General features: G+C 40.0%; 1 protein-coding gene across 1 annotated transcript in view; it reads left to right on the top strand.

The window, feature by feature from the left end:
- The window catches only part of LRRC9 (leucine rich repeat containing 9), a gene marked incomplete at both ends in the record, with an annotated part of 92,755 nt that overhangs the window by 3,055 nt on the left and 67,702 nt on the right, over window positions 1-21,998 (top strand). The window contains 7 exons of the mRNA XM_080677506.1: window positions 145-215; window positions 5,159-5,341; window positions 8,008-8,163; window positions 10,535-10,731; window positions 11,886-12,017; window positions 18,242-18,418; window positions 18,745-18,862. Coding sequence (XP_080533632.1) covers window positions 145-215; window positions 5,159-5,341; window positions 8,008-8,163; window positions 10,535-10,731; window positions 11,886-12,017; window positions 18,242-18,418; window positions 18,745-18,862 — 1,034 coding nt within the window. The remainder of the gene's footprint in view (window positions 1-144; window positions 216-5,158; window positions 5,342-8,007; window positions 8,164-10,534; window positions 10,732-11,885; window positions 12,018-18,241; window positions 18,419-18,744; window positions 18,863-21,998) is intronic.

Genomic DNA, 21,998 nt, shown 5'->3' with positions numbered 1-21,998 from the left:
CTAATTATACAGTGTTATTGTTTGTCTTATTTACCTGCAAGAAATGATGCCCATATACAATTCAGAAATATGACAGGATATGAACAGGAGGTAAAACAAGAAATTTAAATTTTCTTTCATCTTTTTTTTTTTTTTTAATTAAAGGTCGATGTCTTGATCCCAATGAACAACTGGAAAAATTAAATCTTTCTGGTAATCAAATATGTTCTTTCAAGGTATGTTTAAGTGGAATGAATTTTTATTTACCACCCTGGACCATGAACCATCTTATTGCAGAAAATGGACTAAATAGCCAGCCCCCTTTAAAGAAATAACTTGATCATGTTGGACTAACCAATACTCCTGGGAATTTTAGAGTTAGCTGACTAAACTGAACCTAATGATCTGACACTATTCAAACCAAATAACTACTTGGCTTTTAAGGTACTAATTTCTCTTAGTTTCCCCTGGTCTTTCTACTTATACCTCTTCTGATTATTCATCCTTTCATAACATCTAAAAAATGGACTGCCCCGGCTAAGTCCCAGGGTCTTTTATTATTTCTATCTGCATTCACTCTGTAAATAATCTCATCATGTCTAAGACTTTAAATACCTTTTATCCACTTATGCCTCCTAGATTGGTATCTCTACTTTCTCTAACAACTCCCTAAACTATATGTATCTCCTGTGCCGACTCAAACTGATTTCCCCTCCTCCGAACCTTCTTCTCCTAAAGCCTTCTCTGCCTCTCTAAAGAGATCTTCATTCTTCTAGTAACATAAGCCAAATACTTACCATTCTTTTGACTCCCCCATTCCTTCAATCCATTCAATTCATCAGCAAATTCTGTTGGTTTCACCTTCAGAATATGTCCAGAGTCTGACCTTTATTTTTTTTTTTTTTACCACCTGTATCACTACTGACCTGGTTTAAGATACCATCATCTCTAACATTCATTATTTGGGGGTGGGGGGGAGAAGCCTCCTAACAGGTCTCCCTGTGTTAACCCTTTTGCTATGATGTCTATTCTCCACACAGCAGTCCATTCCTTTAAAAATATGTCAGATCAAATGACTCTTCAAAACCCTCCCCTGACTTCTCTCATCTCTTTCAGAGTAAAAGCCATTAATCAGTGGTTACAATGGCCCACAAGACACTAAATTATCTAGTTCCCCAACTGTCTCTCTGACCACTCTCCCCTTTGCTTACTCCTCTCCAGCCATTCTGATCTCCTCACTGTTCCTTGCACATACTCACTCACCTTAGGGCCTTAGCACTCGCTGGGATAGTCTTCCCATACATTTTCATTGCTCATTTCCTCATTTCTTCCAGGACTTTGGTCAAACATTATATTCTTCATGATGTCTTTCCCGCATAATTTAGGTAAAAGAGCAACAGCCCCTACTTCCCTCCCCATCCTGAAGCACTCCCATATCTCTTTCCCTGTTTTATTTTTTGTCTTGGCACTGATCCACATCCCTTACTAGAATACAAGTTTCGTGAATACAGGGACTTCACCTGTTTTGTTCACTGCTATGTTCACAAGGCTTAAATCAGTACTTGACATGTAATAAATCTTAACAAACATTTGTCAAGCACTTGAATGAAAGAGAAAAAACATTAAAAGACTTCATGCTTATGGCACATAATGTGGGTGGAAACATGGCATTTATAATTTTGACAGTGTCAGATTGAAGGTGCATATTCCAATACTTCCCCTACACAATACTGAAGAAAGATGAGCAAATTTACAATAGAAATAATTTTGAATTGATCAGTATTGAAATAGATATTCTTTTACTCAGAGAAGAATATAAGACACCAAAAAGCTATGGACTGAGGCAGAATGTTATAAGCACCTTAAAAGAAATTTAAGCACAATTTTATTTTCTAGATCAAAATCAAAAGGGAATATTTGATGTAGTCATACCTTGAGGGGTTGACAGAATTTTGACAGGCATTGTGGGCAGATCTTCCAGGCAGTGGCAGGTAGGCATTCTAAGATGGGGAGAACAATATGCACAAAGGCATGGAGGTCAGAAATCAAAGGGTATATTTGATCAGAGGAAGCTATGAAAGAGAAATCCAGAATGCTGTGGGAGGTAATGTTTAAGCTACCAAAACTAGGAGTTACCTAAGGGATGCGCATTCTGTACAAATTTTTGAAATGGCCTAAGTGGTGGAAAGGAATATAGCAAATTCAAGAAACTAAAAATCCTGTGTGGCTGGAACAGAGTGCGGGAGAGAATCATGAGTTGAGGCTGAAGAAGATGAGGCAGAATGCTGGGAGGATAAGGGATTGCCTTGCCAAGAAGCCAGATGGAGGGTTACCTTATGCTGGCTAGCCATGGCGGCCTCATGTGGCCAAGAGCATGGGCTTCACAGTGGAAAGATCTGTCAATTCTGGCCCTGCCACAAACCAGATGTAGTGGTAACGTGAAGTTTAAGTGAAATGATAATGTAAAGATCTCAATAGTAAACACTCAATAGATATGCAATTTTATTATTATTACTATCACATTAATTATGTTAACCTATTCTCTTTCAATCTGGGGAGAAAATAGGGTTATTGTGAACATTGGTTGTATGGCATAATATTAAAGGGGCTCCCTATAATAATGATAGCTATCCTATATAATAAAAGCCTAATATGCTAAGTGTCCGGTTGACCGGTCGGCTTCAACCAATCAAAGCGTAATATGCTAATGATATGCTAAGGCCGCTCAACCGCTTGCTATGACATGCACTGACCACCAGGGGTCAGACGCTCCGACTGGTAGGTTAGCTTGCTGCTGGGGTCCGGCCAATCAGGACTGAGCTAGATGGGCCAGACATGCCCTGGAGCCCTCCTGCGGTCCCTCCCCAGCTGGCCAACCTTCCGTGTCTCTCCCCAGCCCCAATCATGCACCAGTGGGGTGGGGTCCCACAACTTGGCCTGTGCCCTCTTGCCATCCGGGACCCCTCAGGGGATGTTGGAGAGCCGGTTTCGGCCCGATCCCACAAGCCAGGCCGAGGGACCCCACTGGTGCATGAATTTGTGCACCAGGCCTCTAGTTTATTATAAAAGCATTGAACACGATTCACAGCAACTTTTACTATTCTCATCTTAAGAATATTCCTGAAACACTGTTATCTTGAATTTTTATCTCTAACCTTTCCATCCACCCTAAAAAGATACTATCCTGGTAATGATGGAATAACTTCTGTGACACTTTCCATCCACACCAGGTAGTGCAACACTAATTTTCAGTGATGAAAAGGACTTCAGTGTCATCTGACTTTTGAGTGTGGGTTGGGGGGGTTTCTGTGTAAGACTTCAGAGTTCACAGTCTCCTAGTCCAGACTGATGGTCAAATGCAACAGAGCCACCCATAAATTAAAGGGGGTCTTTACTTACAAGAACGCTCTGAGATTTGCCTCCCTTGTTCCTGCAGAATTACACCAAATAACTATTTGCACAGCTCTGACCAGAAATTGCCCTTTCAGAGCAGTTCTGCTTAGCGCCACTCCTCTCGTGGGCCCAGCCCACAGCTGCAGCTCCTGCCTGTGAGTCAGATTCTCACTTGTCCAGAGAGAGTTTGGAGACACATTGGCTACCTAACCCTGTTACTTTCTCTTCTAACAGCCTGACTTCACTACTTGCTTCCCCGTTCCATTTGTGCTTTATTTTCAGAATTACCATTTCCTGGTTCTTGCTTTAGATTTCCCTTAACTCTGATTCTGACTCTCCTATGTAGCATTGCATCCCTTAAGTCCAGTCCCACCATAGCACCCTCCTACCCCAGGAACCACCCTAGTAATGCTATTGTTGAGGAAAATATGAGGATATCTTGGAGGTTGGAAGAAAGTAATAATCATTCAATTCAATTCACATATTTATTTACTGCCTACTGTGTTCGAAATGCTGAGTGCTGGGGATGTAAAGTTAAACAGTTCACAAACCCAGCTCTCAAACAGTTTATCTCAGGAATTGCCAGACTTTTTCTATAAAAGGCCAGGCAGAAATATTTTAGGCTTTGTGGGTCATATGGCCTCTGTCACGGGTTCTTTTTAATTTTTTCCCCACAACACTTTAAAAATGTAATCACCATTCTTAGGGCCAAAGTCCATATAGATAGACCCTTGGCTTATAGAGTTATGGATGAGCAAGCAATTGGCAGTACAGCATGGTAAGTTCTATCACAAAGGTAAGCTAGTGGCTAAGCGTTCATAGGAGGAGCCCCTACCCCAAGCTTGGGGTGATGAAACAGGGCTCTTTGAGAAGAGGAATTTTAGGTTGAGTCTTGATAGATTAAGAGGTTAAATCGGGGTGAAGGCCAATCCACTCAAAGGCAACAGTTTGAGTGAGGGTCTAAAGATAAGATAGGGTCTGGTACATTCTGAAATTTCTAGTTGTTCAGTACGTGGCTAAAGCATAAAATGCCAGGGTTTAAATTGGAAGAAAAAAGACTGAAGGGTGAAGCAAGGGCCAGATGCCAAATAAAGGCAGGTGGAAAGATGGCTGAAACTTCAGGATAAAAGATGTTAAGGAGAAACAGTCTGGAAGTGCATTATCAACCCCTCTGCCTTCATAGATTGTGAGAAAAATGAGGCCTCAGGAGAAAGCTAGGTTTCAGAAGTCCTTAATAGGTAGAAAAGGCATTTATAGAAAAAAAAATTAACAACTGAAAATCAGGAATTTGATGGTGACTGTAATAGAGCCAGGGCCCCATGGCCTTTGATGAGAAGAGCAGATGTGCAGGAAAATGGCGAGCTGTGTGCCTGGGTGGAAGTGTGGGGAAGGCTGGTGAAGGGAGTAGGAGACCTACAGGCACAAGAGGGCGGTGTTACAAAGGAGCTGCGCACAGAGGAACCGTCTTACTGAATAAATGTGCTCAAGTGACTGGCTCCAAGGTTCCAAGTGAAATACATGATTTAGTAAATATTCTTTGGCCTTTTTTAAAAAGTACAATTTACACACATAGTTATATAGAGTCTGCTATTTAATTATCGATGATCTACATATATTTAGCGTGTTTTTCATTAGACAAGAATTTATCCATCTAAATCACTTTAGCATATTTAAGCAGATAATTAGAATGCATTGCATTACATTATAGTGATCTTGAGTGTTCAGAAGCCCCCTTTAGAAATGGACAGTTGCCATTAATTAAACATTATTACTGCTGCTGTTTTAGGACCTTACCAACTTAACCAGGCTTCGTCGCTTAAAGGATTTATGTCTGAATGATCCTCAATATAAAACCAATCCAGTTTGTCTGCTGTGTAATTATTCCACACATGTACTGTACCACTTGCCTTGCCTTCAAAGACTTGACACATATGATGTGTCAGCAAAGCCAATCAAGGAACTGGCAGATGTAAGTGCATCCCTAATCGGATATCTGTGACTTAAGTTTAATTGACTGCTTCTTTCTGGCTGTGTCCACATATGGCAGGTAGTATTATCTTATCAGTTTTTGTCACCCAGTGAGCTGGCTATTTCACACAAATATATACCATTAATAAAATTAGTACTAATCTCTCAATTTTGATGACAGTACTGAAAGGTGAAATAATAATAAAAAACATTTTAATTTATACAAAACTAAAAGGTAATCTGAAAAATTATCATCACTGTTAAGAATATTTGCACTGGTGCTATATATACACAAACATTAATAAAGTAGAAATGAATCCAGTAACTTCCTCTCATTTGAAATTTTATGTATAAAAATGAGAAAGTATCCATGGTGGATGGTAGTATGCTAGGATTAGGTCAATTTTAATCTAATGAAAGATGATTTGGGGAACCACCCACACTGCCAAAATCTTGAAGATCTTGGAAATCCTGAAGAGAACTATTCTGGAGCTGCTGCTGATGGTGACCCTCCCAGTAGAGGGTCTATTTTGATGTGCTACTAAAGGGTCTGTAATTTCAGAATGAAGTGCATAGGGAGTCACCATGTTTATTAATAGTCTTTCCACATTATATTTCTACCTCTCCCTGCCACATTTGTTCATTCAATCAACCATCCAGTATGTAGTTTTTGAGTAGGTAGAATGTACCAACCATGTGGATGCCCTCACATATGACCCTCCCATTCTTTCCTGTGGCTCATCCATCATCTCAAATAGATAATGTTTTTATTCTTTTATCGTTTTTCTCTTCTCTTGCTAGTCTGCAAATTTATTCTAAAATTTCATTCTCTCCTTTTTCCCCCCAAAACTGGGATTATCATCCCTCCCATCCCCATCTGAGAAATAAATTGTCTTACAATATTAAGCAAAGGGCTAGAGTTCTTGTCTACTAGCAGATGTTTGGAATCATTGAAGGGCCAAGGAGGAATGCCTTCTCTAACAATGTTAAGTCTAAAATAAGAGCAAAGCTTTGCAGTGAAAACCATATTTTTACAACAGGCTATAGTTTGACATCAGGCTATTACTGCAAAGGTGAGCAGGGTGAATATTATTCATGATATTACTTGGCTGATTCATTTATCTAACAAATATTTCATGATATTACTTGGCTGGTTCATTCATCTAACAAATGACATCCCAGGCACAGTTCAAGGCACTAGAGACATAGAGTGACCTAAGCAGGCAAAATCCCTGCTTTCTTGGAGCTCTACTAAGAGCAAACAGATAATAAGCAACTAAATAAGGAAACAAGCAGTATATCAGATGGTGATCAATACTATGGAGAAAATAAACAAGGGTGAAGAAACCAGGATTGTTGGTAGGGGCAGAGGACACCGTGTTGACTATTTTATATAGAATTGTTGGGGAAGGACATGCTAAAGGGACATTTGAGCAGAGATTGGAAGGAAGTAAGAAAGCAAGCTGTTCAGGGATCAGCAAATGGAAAGACCTTGATGCAGAAGCATGCCTCATATTTAAAGAACAACAGAGGCTAGTGTGGCTGGAGAAAGTGAGGGTGAGAGAAGTAAGAGATAGACAGGAGTGGTGGGGAGCAGATCATGGGAGACTAGAATGTTGTAAGGACTTTGGCTTTTACAGTGAGTGAGATGGAGGCCACTAGAAAATTTTAAGCAGATGGATGACGAGATGACATGTTTTGAAGGGATCCTTTTGGATAATGGATTAACAATAGAGAATTAGAGGAGGAAAACATGAAAGCAGAGAGACCAGTTAAATTTCAGCAACTTGGATGAGAGATGTTGATGGTTTGTTACAGGGTTTTAGTAGAGGTGGTGGTGGAAAGTAGTCAGATTTTGGTAGTAGTTAGAAGGTAGAACTCATCTGGATTTGCTGGTAGATTGGATGTGAAGTACAGAGGAAAGTAGTACAGAATAAGTCCAAGTTATTGGCCCAAACAACTGAAAGAGGGGAGGAAATGGCTATTTCATGAAATGAGGAAGAGTATGGGGGGAGTGGGTTTAGAAGGAAGAATTATGGTTTAATTATAATCTTATAAATTTTGAATAACCTTTTGAACATTCAAGGTGTATATCCAATAAATAGCTGGATATACGAGTCTGCCTTTTTATAGAATTGCCTGCATTGGATTAGATTGATAATTTAGTAATTTGCTCACTCTAAATAAAATGAGTTCACTTGGAGCATCCTTTTATAGATTTGAAAAAAAACAACACCCTACATGAAATCCTATTCTTAGCCATGCTTTTAAAAAATGAATTAATATTACATTCACTTTTAATTCTTTTTAATTTCTTTACTTTCTCCATAAGTTAATCAGATAGAAAAATGTAGTTATATATTTGCTTTAGTAGTACTGCTACTTTAGATAAATGATACTATTTTATAAATTAAATTCTATCTCTTTCTGTTGTCATCTTGGAAGTAAATGTGAATATGCCTCACATTTAAAATTTTATCCACAAGGAAAATCTTTGGAATTTTATATTTCGCATATCAAGTTTAAAAATAGAACATCGTCATTAGTAACTTAACACGCAGATCTTTCAAATTGTTAGTTAGAACATATTGCACTCATAATATACTGCTAGTAGTTACCTATAACGTTTTTTATTTCAGTTAATCTTTTCTTTTTTCTCACTTTTAGACTACAGCAATGAAAAAGATAATGTATTACAATATGCGTATAAAAACTGTTCAGAGGCATCTTAACGAAGATCTTGAAAAACTGACTGATAGAAAATGTAAATTACAGAAGTTGCCAGAAGAACGAATAAAACTATTCAACTTTGTGAAAAAAAATGTAAGACATACTGCTGTAAAATTTCAGTGGCCACATCTTAAGGAAACTGGTGGATAAGATAGCATTATATTTTCATTTTATGTATATATACACATATACACATATGTTATTTTAATTAATATTGAATTTCAAGTCAAGCTTCTTCCCAAAAATGTTATTGGTTCCAGGTATTTTACTAAGCCTCATTCTGTGCTTATAAATATATAGTTCAAAAAAGGTATGGGCTTAATACATAAAAATTAAAAAATTTTAATATGTAAGAATTTCAAAGTAATTAAAAGTAATTCAATATGATTCAGAGTTATAGAGATTTGTTAGACTTATTTTAGCCTCATTTTTATTAGATACCAATAAGTTACACTCAAAATTCATTTTCTTGTCTAAAAGGATGAAATATTCCTTTACTAATATTATTAAGGTATACAATAAGGTCAGAACTTTATATCAAGCTATACTTTAGTAGTTATATTGTATGTATCTTTTTTATTTAGAATAAATTAGGTTTCCTTTACTAAAAAATTAGATCCTAAAAAATTAAGGATTATTTACCTCAAAACGAACTTTGCATATAAAAGAACTATATATTTTTTAAGTATGAGAAAATAATGAGTTATTCAACAAATGGTGTTACAAAACTAGTTGAACTACTTGGGGGTGGGGAAGTTGGACCCTTAATTCACATTTTACCAAAGTAAATAACAATGGAAAAAAGATTTAAATGTTACTATGAGAAAAATTAAGAATATATAGATGTAACTGATCTCAGCCTACCAAATAAAAGAAACACTAGAAATCGCAAAGGAACAGAATGTAGATTTGTTTGAAAAAAGAAGGTAAAATGCCTTTGTACTAAAAAGCATAATTAATGAAAATAAACAACAAATGACAATCTGAAAAATTTGTTTTCAATAAACATGTTAGACAACATGATATCCTTAGTATAAATGTACCCATAAATAAAACAAGAAAAAGTAAATAGAAAAATTGATCAAAGTACATCAATTATCTATCTAATAATAGGATAATATGCAAATTGGTCAGGATGCCATCATGTAATGACCGATCAGCAGGGACCTGAGGCTGCTTGGTGCCTGGCCAGGGTGGGGGACCTCAGGCTGCGCCCCCCCCCCCACCCGGAAGGGCTTGACAGGGGACCCCAGGCTGCACCCTTCTGCCCTGGTGCCAGGCCAGGAGACCTCAGGCTGCACCCCCTGCCCCAGTACCAGGCTGGAGGACCTCAGGCTACACATCCCGCCCAGCAGGGTTTGATGGGGGAACCTCAGGCCACGCCCCCTGCCCAGCGGGGCTTGACTGGGGACCTAAGGCTGTGCCCTCCACCCTGGTGCTGAGCCGGGGGACCTGAGGCTGCATTCCCCACCTGGTGGGGCTTGACGGGGGACCTGAGGCTGTGCCCCCCCCCCCCCCCGCCCAGAGGGGCTTGACAGGGGTGGGGCCCGCCAGGTCTGGGTCTTGCCCAATAGAGGTGGGGCTGGCCAGGTCTGGGTCTCCTGCAATTTCGAAGCATGTGCGGGTGGGCAGGGACTTGACTCTGGGTCTTGCGGCATGCCCAAGACTCTGACAGGAGGGAGATTTTCATATACATTTTACTAATTTTCTTTCATCTCTGACACTTTTATTATAGAGAAAGGGCAAATAGCAATATTAAAATATTTCCTCTAATTCCCTTTTAATGTGCATGATTTTATGCACCGGGCCACTAGACATTTTATAAAAGAAGAAATTAAAAATGACTAATAAACATTTGAAGGAACCTCAGCCAATTATTAATCTCTGAATGTGAATTAAGATAATGAGCAACCATTTTCACCTGTAAAATAGTCAGCGCCTAACACATGATAGTACTCAGCCTGGTGAAGATGGGTGTGACACTATTACACCACTGATGGGAGTATAATTGGGTCAGATATATTAACAGCCTAAAAATGCTCAGAGCCTTTGACCCAGTAAATCTACTTCTAACACTCTATTCTGAAGATTTGGATATATTTCTTTATATAAAGCTATTCATTACTACACTATTAACAACAACAACAACAACAACAACAAAAAAAAACCCCTGGAAACTACCTAAATGTTTAACAAGAGAGGAAGTGTTGAAAATGGACAATATTTTCAAACCAATTTCTTTGCTTTTCTAACCCTAACCTTAATCCTAATATTTAAGGTTGTCTTTCACTTAGCCGAAAGAAATTGGCTGACTAAATTTATACCATTATAATCACATGCTGGCAATGTTTTATGAAGTTTGGTCTATTTATTATCTAGATTTCTACTTTGTTCATTTAAATTAACTACATATTTAATAGAGTCCACTAAAAAAATTTGCTATCTGGTACATTGATTTCAACAGTTGGAACGGGAACTGGCTGAACTCAAGGGATCTGGCAAAGGGCAAATTGACAGACCCAATAACAATAAAGTAACCGAGCTTGAAATATTAAAGAACTCTGAAACTGTCTCAGAAGAGCCAAGCCTTCAGCAGAAGATAATGACCAAACTAAATGCCTTGAATGAAAGAATAACATTCTGGAACAAAAAACTAGATGAGTATGTTTAATAAATTATCTAGTTGTTCAAGTTTAAAACATGAGAGAATATAATGTTCTGGGCCATCAGTTGAGCTCAGTATCCCCTTCAGGAGTGGGAAGAATTGTAGTATTAAGTAAAACTTAATGGAATGTGTTTCCTAGTAGAGATAGGCATCTTTGGTTCAAAGCTGACATATAGTGTTTTTTTAAAATATATTTTTATTGATTTTAGAGAGAGAGGAAGGGAGGGAGTGGGAGAGAAAGAGCAATGTGAGAGAGAAATTATCGATCAGTTGCCTCCCATTCATGCTCCAACTGGGGATTGAACCCACAACCTGGATTTGTGCCCTGACCAGGAATCGAACCAGCAACCTTTCGGTACATGGGATGATGCTCAACCAACTCAGCCACACCAGCCAGGGCAAGCTGGCATATAGGTTTTTACAGAGGCAATACTTAATTAGGAACAGTGAACATCCACTGAGTGGCGTTCTGTCACATCTCTACTCTAGTGTTTGCAAACTAAAAACATTTATGTGTTTTTTTCAAACTAACTGCTACCAGTGCAAAAGCTCATGCCATGGAGGAGACTGAGCAAAGCACATACACAGTTGTGTGGAAAAATGCAGAAATGAATTCAGGTTGCATGTTAAGTAGAAATATAAAGCAAGAAGACTTAGTAAGTATTGTGATTTTTTTTATTTTATTTACTAGGGCACCAAGTGGCTAAGTTAGTATGCCCTGCAATAATGCTAACAAAATAATAAATAACATTTATTGAATTCTTATTGTTACTCAGTGCCAAACTCTTTGCCAAGAGCTTCACATGCATTTTGCATATAATCCTCAAAAAAGCCTATTCAGGTATTGATACCATTAATATTGCCATTTTACTGGGAAACTGCAGTGACTTGTCTAAGATCTGAGAACAAGTGGTAGAGCCAGGAGAGTCTTTGAACCTTCACTTGTTCTGAGAGTAAAAAATATTAAGGTGATTTTAGTTGCCAAAAATATAATGTGTTTACATGGTTTAACTATTAACACCACACTGTCTTTATCCATTGACAAAAAGCCTTGTGTTTTAACATCAGCTTCTTAAAAAATCAATCATGAATTTCAGTGTTGTGACGTGTAGATCATTTTAATAGTTTGATACATTTTTTTCTTAAATAGAATCGAAACCATTTATCGTACTGAAACAAAGAGAAAGAAGAAAAGCAGTGGGTTATTGATCCCATTTTTGTCAATTGAGTTGGAGACTGTAGGAAATATCCACTTTGAAGAAGGCACTCGATCTGATGAATGGTAACTCTGAAATTTAGTTATAGCTTTAAAAATAATTCTAAGTGCTTTGGATCATCAACCAAAATATCATCTTATAAAAATGTTACAATACCCATTTTCAAAACTGTTCTTATACAGAATATTCATTCATTGAGAATTGACAGTTACCTATTTTACCATCTGTACGTCTTTCTGTTTATATCATTGCCATAAACTAACCTTGAAAACATCCTAATGGTATTTCATTGCTCTTTACCCAATTTCCCTTAGCCCAAAAGAAGAATATAATTTAAAAGTTCACGGTCAAGTATTAATTTTATGTATGTTTATACTGATTATTTCTGGACAGATTGTAGTGCTGGATTCTGAATATTGGGTGAGAAGTTATAACAGAGAAGGAATGGCAAGGCAGGATTGGCAACCGCAGATTACAAACACCAGAGAAGGCTGCCCAAGAAATTTCCTGGGGGCTCCGGGGTCAAAGTCAAACCAAGCTGTCTAGGGCTAGCTAGAGTCCGGGTGCACATAGACTATACAAGTTAAAGTAAGGCATACACTTGAAAACCAGGAATCCAGATGGCCAGTGTATTTAGACAAAAATAGAGCTGCCAGAAACAGAAGCAGAAAGCCAGCATCCACACTTCAGAAACAAAGCCTCCTGGTAGACACAAGGAGGAGGTTGTGTTTCCTCAACCAGGGGGTACAACCAAAAAAATAATGATCTTAAAAAAAAAAAAAAAAAAAAAAGCCTTTACAGAAAAGTATCACTAATTATTACTTTCACATTTCTGTAATCAACTTCTCAAAATTGGGAAGCCCATGAAATAGCCAAAGATTGCCCTGGAACTCTAGGAGCCTACTGCAAACTTGGGTGTGTGGACAGAAACCAAGAAACACATAGAGCTATAGAATGGACTTGGTACTTCACCCCCCGGGATGCTTTTACTCGCAGTCAGTGTTGAAATAAACTGTGATTCTTTGTGGAATCAAATGCAAAATTTGCATTAACTTTTTAGAAAAAAAAAAGTGGGATTGTTATGGGGTACTTTCAACCAAGCCCCCTGATTTCTAGTAGATGTGGTTCTCAAGAACCTTGTGGGTACCTTGGTGGAAAAGTGTGAGAAGCTCTGCCCCAGGAAGAAAGAGACCTTTTGAAATCTTTCTTTTGTATACATACATCCATTTGCCCAGCAGTTACCAATGGTTGCTTAACCACCATACTTTATTTTTATGTGCAGAATATAAAAGGTGTTCATCCCAGTTCCCATGCAAACAAGTAGAGGCCTTAATTTTTCAAGTGCAAAACCTGAACGGTGTGTCTTTGCTAGATGCATGAATAATTCTTCAGCCTGTCACTTACACGCACTCAATCTAAACATAATTTTTGTATCTGTTTATTTTTAACTTGTTATAAAGTAAGGTCTTTATAAAACAGGTAGATTAGTGGGAAAATACGTAAAAGAAGTGGCCCATACACACTGTCTGTGTCTATGGGCTATTCCATGGGCTGTGTATAAAGCCATTTAGGTTACTATGTCAGCCTGATAGTAAATTAGATACCTTGATGGATTGTGATAAGTGTTAACAATTGTTTACTTGTTTTTAATAAAAATAACCTTGATTCATTTTAAGGAGAAAATCAAATATATGTTGGCAGAATTCCAAGGACTGTTTTTCACTTCTAGCATACTACAAACTTGGCCACCTTAGTTCTGATCTTTTATGTATGTTAAGAAATATTGACTAAAGTGCTTTAAATTGCACTGACTTCTCTTTTATTAATATTTTTAAAAGGCAGTGATTAAGCCCATGAACTGGAATAGAGCTAGAGCTCACATATAGATTTCCTCACTATTTCAAAGAAGAGCATTTCTATGAAACCTTTCATAAACCAAAATGGTGTAAAGTGAAGAAGCAATTATCATTACCTTATTTGGGAAAATTTTTGTGCATTCCCAAACCCCCAAAATAATCCACCAAATCATATCATTTAATACATAAAACCTAAAATAACACTAACATAGTAAAAGCAGGAATGATATGATACACAGCCTATATAAAATAGAAATAATGTATGTACAGGGTAGTTGCTTTTTTTTTTCAATTCTTGACACTATTACAGATGACCCCATTTCTCCGCCACCCTCACCACCTTTGTCTACCTCCACTCAGCCCTTTCCCCCACTTCCCACTGCCCATCACTGCACTGTTACCCCTGTCCATGGGCTGTGCAGATATGTTCTTTAGCTAATCTCTTCACCTTCTTTCATTCAGTCCCCCGCAACCCCCTCCTCTCTGACAGCTGTCAGCCTGTTCCATGTATCCATGCCTCCGTTTCTATTTTGTTCTTTAGCTTATTTTGTTCGTTAGATTCCACATATCAGTGCGATCATATGGTATTTGTCTTTTTCTGACTGGTTTATTTCACTTAGCAAAATATAAGATTTCCTTCTTTTTTATGGCCATGTAGTATTCCATTGTGTAAATGTAGCACAACTGTTTTATCCACTCATCTACTGATGGGCATTTGGGCTATTTCTAGATCTCGACTATTGTAAATAACACTGCTATGGACATAGGGTTGCACATATTCTTTCAAATAGGAATTTTGGAATTCTTACAATATATTCACAGAAGTGGGATTGCTGGCTCAAAAGGCAGTTCAATTTTTAAATTTTTATGGAAACTCCATACTGTTTTCCTCAGTGGCTACACCAGCCTGCATTCCTACCAACAGTGCATAAGGGTTCCCTTTTCTCTACATCCTCATCAGCATTTGTTATTTATTGATGGTAGCCATTCTGGCAGGTGTAAGGTGATATCTCATTGGGTTTTAATTTGCATCTCTGTGATGATGTTGAGCATTTTTTCATATGCCTGTTGGCCATCTTTATGTCCTCTTTGGAGAAGTGTCTATTCAGGTCCTTTGCCCATTTTTTAATTGGATTGTTTGTCTTTTTGGTGCTGAGTTGTATAAGTCCTTTATATAATTTTAGAAATTAACCACTTATTAGATGTATCATTCTAAATATTAATTTTGTACCCTGCTACTTTTTCAAATGCATTTATTTTATCTAGTAGATTTGGTGGCATCTTTAGAGTTTTTTATGTACAATATCATGTCATCTGTGAATAATGACAGTTTTACTTCCTCCTTTCCAATTTAGATGCCCTTTATTTCTTCTTCTTGTCTGATTGCTGTGGCTAGGACTTCCAGTACTATGTTGAATAAGAGTGGTGAAAGCAGACATCCCTATCCTATTCCTGATCTTAAGGGGAAAGGTTTTAGTTGTTGCCCATTGAGTATGATGTTGGCTGTGGGTTGGTCATATATGGTTTTTATTCCCACTTTCCTGAGAGATTTTATCTCAAATGGTTGCTGGATTTTATCAAATGCTTTCTCTGCATTTATTGATATGATCATGAGGTTTTTACCCTTCAGATGTTACTCTTAGGGAGAGACCACCCATCAGGAACCTCTGTGATCTTAGTCCACACCCATGCTCAGGTCCTGTGCCAGTGAGAACAGACATATCATCAAAGGCAAATATATACTATATAGGGTCACTTAATTTCCTTTCAAATTGATCCATTTTAAAATCTCCTCTTAATCTAAATTCTGTGACACTTTAAGACAGAACCAGAATTATTGTGAGTATGGCCAGATGAGGGCAGCAGAGAGCAGCTTCAGTACATTTTCTTGAGCTCTTTACATGGCCCGCCCCTCCTCCTCCTCTCAATTCTTAGCTCAAAGCCCTTCTTAAGTAGCCCCCACTCCATTCCTTACTCCAAGCCTCTGTTTCTTCAAAGCACTTACCCGTTTAGAAGTGATTTTATTTATGTCTTATTTATTTCTTTGTCCACCCCCCTTGTAGTATAGGCTCCATGAGAGCAGGGATCCCGCCTCTTTCACCTCTACATCCCTAGTTATGAAATTACTGGAAAAGTCCCACCAAGAGATGGTGGTAATGTAGAGTAGTCTAATTACAGTGGCAATGATAAAATAGGGTCATATTAAGGATGTATTTTAGATGTAGGGCCAAACAGACTTGCAGAGGACTTGGGTACTGATGAGAAAGAGAGGAGGCAAGGTTTATTCCTGGTTTTTCAACCTAAGTTAATAGTGGTACCATATACTGAGATAGAAAACACTCAGGAGGAACAGGTTTAGGGGCAGACATTGGTCAAGTTAAGTTTGAGAGGCTTATTACATATGCAAGTGAACATATCAAGTGGGTAGTTGGATATATTTGGTCTGGGTATATCCAGATAAGTTGAGTAGAGATAAAGTCTAGAAATAAAACGTTGGAATATATATATATATTCCCCCCAAATGTATGCACACTTTAACAGCTGATAGCTCAATTATATATATATAATAATAGCTCAAATATATATATATATATATATTCCCCCCAAATGTATGCACACTTTAACAGCTGATAGCTCAATTTTGAAAATGAAATGTATTTTCATAAACACCATTTTTATAATTATTCAAAGTATGCATATAAATTTTGGGACATACACACACACACATATATATGTATAATATTTTGTATTATATATTGCCAAAGGACCAGATGAAATTATCTAGGCATAGTGTTCATGGAAATAAGAGGAGAGCCAAAGACTTAGTCCTAGGTCAATCCAACATTCAAGAGTCTGTCAGAGGAAAAAGAAGGAGCAAAGAAAACCATGAAGGAGCAGCCAAGAAGAAGAAAACAAGAAACATGTAGTTTCACTGAAGCCAAAAGAAAAAGTGTTTCAGAAATGCAGGATTGCTCTACTAATATATCTTTTAGTCAGAATAAATACATAATGATTAATAAGAGAACTATTATTTTTACTAGAGGCCCGGTGCATGAAATTCATGCACGGGGGAGGGGTGTGTCCCTCAGCCCAGCCTGCACCCTCTCCAATCTGGAACATCCCTTTCACAATCCAGGACTGCTGGCTCCCAACTGCTTGCCTGCCTGCCTACCTGATTGCCCCTAACCACTTCTGCCTGTCAGCCTGATCACACCCTAACCCAGGGATGGGCAAACTTTTTGACTCAAGGGCCACAATGGGTTCTTAAACTGGACCAGAGAGCCGGAACAAAAGCATGGATGGAGTGTTTGTGTGAACTAATATAAATTCAAAGTAAAGGAGCGGAAGGGAGAGCAAGAGAACCGGATAGAACAGCCAGATCCGGCCCACGGGCCATAGTTTGCCCAAGGCTGTCCTAACCACTCCCCTGCCAGCCTGATTGACACCTAACTGCTCCCCTGCCAGCCCGATTGCCCCTAACTGCCCTCCCCTGCCGGCTTGGTTACCCCTAACCGCCCTCCCCTGCAGGCCTGGTTGCCCCTAACTGCCCTCCCCTGCAGGCCTGGTTGCCCCTAACTGCCCTCCCCTGCAGGCCTGGTTGCCCCTAACTGTACTCCCCTGCAGGCCTGGTTGCCCCAACTGCCCTCCCCTGCTGGCCCGGTTGCCCCTAACTGCCCTCCCTTGCCAACCTGGTCACCCCCAACTGCCCTCCCCTGATGGCCCGATCACCCCTAACTGCCCTCCCTTGCCAGCCTGGTTGCCCCTAACTGCCCTCCCCTGCCAGCCTGGTCACCCCTAATTGTCCTTCCCTGCAGGTCTGGTTCCCCCCAACTGCACTCCCCTGCAGGTCTGGTTCCCCCCGCAATGGCCCTCCCTTGAAGGCCTGGTCCCCCCAACTACCCTTCCCTACAGTCCTGGTTGCCCCCAACTGCCCTCCCCTGCAGGCCTGGGTCCCCTCCAACTGTCCTCCCTGCAGACTTGGGTCCCCCCCCAACTGCCCTCCTCTGCAGGCCTGGTCCCCCCTAACTGTCCTCCCTTGCTGGCCTGATCGCCCCCAACTGCCCTCCCTTGCAAGGCCTGGTCCCTCCCAATCCCCTCTCCTGCTGGCCATCTTGTGGTGGCCATCTTGTGTCCACATGGGGGCAGCCATCTTTGGCCACATGGGGTCAGCCATCTTGTGTGTTGGAGTGATGGTTAATTTGCATATTACTCTTTTATTAGATAGAATGTTTCAAAGTTTAGCATCTCTTTTATCAATTGAATAAGTGTGCCCAGTTTGAACCAACATAGAGCCACTATATGATGATGTATCTTTGTGGGGGAAGGGTACATAAAATATGGGCTATAACTATTATCATATGCAACTTTGTGTTCTTCAACATTTTGAGGAAAATCTATTACTTTCTTTGTATATATTCTGTATCCCTACCTAGGTTCAATTCCTGCTATGAATTAATTCTAGCACGTTTTTGTTCATGGGACTTCAGATCATATGGTATTACAGGAGTGAAAGTAAAACGTGTCATCAAAGTTAACAACCGTATTCTGAGACTAAAATTTGAAGATAAATTCCAAACATTTTTGGACAATGAAGATATGCATGATTCAGAGTAAGAAGTTAAATTCCATAAGGAACATTTTTTTTTAAAGTCTGATTTTATTTTGTAAAAATGTCTTTCTGTTTTAAAAGTTTACAATATTGAAAATATAACTTCTTAGTAAATATTTCCTTTCCTTGCATCTCCCTTGACCAAGATGACCTCCTAGTTTAGCCACATTTGGGCTCTTTTTGAGACTGAGGGCAAGTGGAAGTTTAATAATGACACTGGAACATCCAATATAATTAGGATAATCCTGGGCAGGACATACAATGTTCTTATCTATAGCTAAGCTTTTTTAATATCAGATTTCAATTTTTTTTCTCTCTATTCTTAAGGACCTATCGAAAGATGCTGGAATGCCTTTTTTATATTTTTGATCCTGAAGTTGCAGTAAAGAAAAAACATCTGCTACAAATACTTGAAAAAGGATTCAAAGACAATGAAACAAGCAAAGTAAGGAAAAAATGTCATTCAGAACAATGCTCTCTTCCTCATGAACAAAGTTTTGGTTAAGCATGAACTTTTTCCTAAATCCTTTATTTTTAATGTTTTTATTGATTTCAGAGAGGAAGGGAGAGAGAGATATATATATAGAAACATCAATAATGAGAGAGAATCATTGATCAGCTGCCTCCTGCACACCTTACACTGGGGATCAAGCCTGCAATCCAGGCATGTACCCTGACCAGGAATTGAACCATGGCCTCCTGGTTCATAGGTTGATGCTCAATTACTGAGCCACACCAGCCAGGTAATCCTTTTTACTTTTTATCCATATGTATATACTAGAGGCCCGGTGCACGAAATTCATGCACTCGGCGGGGGGGGGGGGGGAAGCTGGCCTAAGCCATCAGTCAGACATCCTTAGCACTGCCACAGAGGCAGGAGAGGCTCCCGCCACTGCCATTGTGCTTGCCAGCTGTGATCCTGGCTTCTGGCTGAGTGGTGCTCCCCCTGTGGGAGCACACTGACCACCAGGGGTTAGCTCCTGCATTGAGCGTCTGCCCCCTGGTTGTCAGTGTGTGTCATAGTGACCGGTCATTCTGCCGTTTGGTCGATTTGCATATTAGCCTTTTATTATATAGGATAGCAAACTTCTGTTTCACAAAAGGCTTAGTGCTATCATAGAAAGTACAGCATCCTCATTCTTTGGATTGTACAAGAATAAGTCCATTAATTTATCTGCATGACTATTTAATCTTTCTAGGTATCTTACTTTTTATATTGTGATCCTTTTATTGATGATCTTGAAGTCTATTTTCGTCTGTTTTCAACTTTCCAAGGTCCATCCCATCTTGGAAAAAAAAATACATTCACTAACACTGCTGTGCTTTCTGTCATCCTATTTTTCTCTTTCTTTTTACTGCCATCATTTATTCTCTACTTCACTGTCCGCACCTTGATGCTGACATTGCTCTATTCCTGGTCACTCCTGAGTCCAAAATATCATCAACCCTTCTCAACCCTCTACCTTCTTGTTAAGACAGCTGTAGCACACTGGTACAGAGCAGTATTTCCTAACCCTTTTCACATCATAGCACACATAAAACAAAAACATTGCTGTATTTGAATCCACTACCCTACTCACCAGTTATGGGACTTCCTCTCTCTGTGCCTGTTTCTTCCTATCTGTAAAATGAAGATGATAATGGTATCTACTTCACAGAGTTGTGGTCAGGATTTAGTGACATATGCATTAAAAAAGTTCTTGCATATCAATGTCCACAACATCATTTTTGACAAGAGCCCAAAACTAGAAACAACACAATGAATGGGTAAAAAAACAAATTATATATATACTAGAGGCCTGTGCACGAAATTCGTGCACGGGGGGGGGGGGGTGTCCCTCAGCCCAGCCTGCACCCTCTCCAATCTGGGACCCTCGAGGTATGTCCGACTGCCCTTTTAGGCCTGATCCCGGTGAAATCGGGCCTAAATGGGCAGTCAGACATCCCTCTCACAATCCAGGACTGCTGGCTCCCAACTGCCCGCCTGCTTGCTTTCCTGATTGCCCCTAACCACTTCTGCCTGCCAGCCTGATAACCCCCTAACCACTCCCCTGCCATCCTGATTGATGCCTGCTTCCCTGCCAGCCTGTTTGCCCCTAACTGCCTTCCCCTGCAGGCCTGGTCACCCCTAACTGCCCTCCCCTGCAGGCCTGGTCACCCCTAACTGCCCTCCCCTGCAGGCCTGGTCCCCCCAACTGCTCTCCTCTGCAGGCCTGGGTCCCCCCACAACTGCCCTTCCCTGCAGACCCAGTCACCCCCAACTTCCCTCCTCTGCTGGCCTGGTCACCCCTAACTGCCCTCCCCAGCAGGCTTGATCGCCCCCAACTTCCCTCCCTTGCAGGCCTGGTCCCTCCCAACTGCCCTCCCCTGCTGGCCATCTTGTGACGGCCATCTTGTGTCCACATGGGGGCAGCCATCTTTGACCACATGGGGGCAGCCATCTTGTGTTTTGGAGTGATGGTCAATCTGCATATTACTTTTTTATTATATAGGATAGAGGCCTGGTGCATGGGTGGGGGCCAGCTGGTTTGCCCTGAAGGGTGTCCCGGATCAGGGTGGGTGTTCCCTTGGGGCGTGGGGCAGCCTGGACGAGGGGCCTGTGGTGGTTTGCAGGCCGGCCATGCCCCCCGGTGACCCAAGCGGAGGCCCTGGTATCTGGGATTTATTTATCTTCTATAATTGAAACTTTGTAGCCTGGAGTGGAGGCTAAGGCAGGCCAGGGCTGCAGAATCTTGGCTTCCTTTATCGCCACAGGCAACCCTAGCCTCCTGCTCTCTCCAGCTCCATGGCTGCCGCCATTTTTGTTGCAATTTATTTATCTTCTATAATTGAAACTTTGTAGCATTGAGTGGAGGCCTGGGCTGACCAGGGTGTGTGGAAAGCTTGGCTTCCTCGATTGATGGGGAAACCCAAGCCTCCCTCCTGCTCTCTCCGTGGTCGCAGCCATCTTGGTTGGGGTTAATTTGCATACTCACTCCTGATTGGCTGGTGGGCGTGACTGGTGGTGTAGCATAGGTACAGTCAATTTGCATATTACTCTTTTATTAGATAGGATATACACAGTATTATTCAGTCATAGAAAGTAATGAAATTCTGATACATGCTACGACATGGATGAACCTTGAAAATATATATTAAGTGAAATAAGCCAGACACAAATGGTTAAATACTATATGATTCCACTTATATAAGGTACTAGAATAGGCAAATTGTTAGAGATAGAAAGTAGAATAGGGGTGAACAAGCGGGGTGGGGAGGATAGAGGAATAAGGAGTTATTGCTTAATGAGTACAGAGCTTCTATTTGGAATGTTGAAAAGTTCTGGAAATGGATAGTGGTCTTGGTTGCACAATATTGTGACTATACTTAATGTCAATGAATTGTATGCTTAAAATATTCAAAATGGTATCTTTTACCATATTTTTACCAACATTTTAAAACAAAACAACAACCTCCCAGCTGCTCTGTGGAGAATGGATTGAAGGGAGTAGGAGCAAATAACAAGGGCACTATATGCAGGAGGTGCTACGCAGCTTAGGTCAGAGGTGAGGGTGGCTTCAGCAGGTGGTATGGTGAGAGTG

Source organism: Plecotus auritus (genome assembly GCF_963455305.1).
Source record: "Plecotus auritus genome assembly, chromosome: 1".
Classification (NCBI taxonomy): Eukaryota; Metazoa; Chordata; class Mammalia; order Chiroptera; family Vespertilionidae; genus Plecotus; species Plecotus auritus.
Note: the sequence above shows the minus strand (reverse complement) of the source record. Positions and strands in the feature narration are given on the sequence as shown.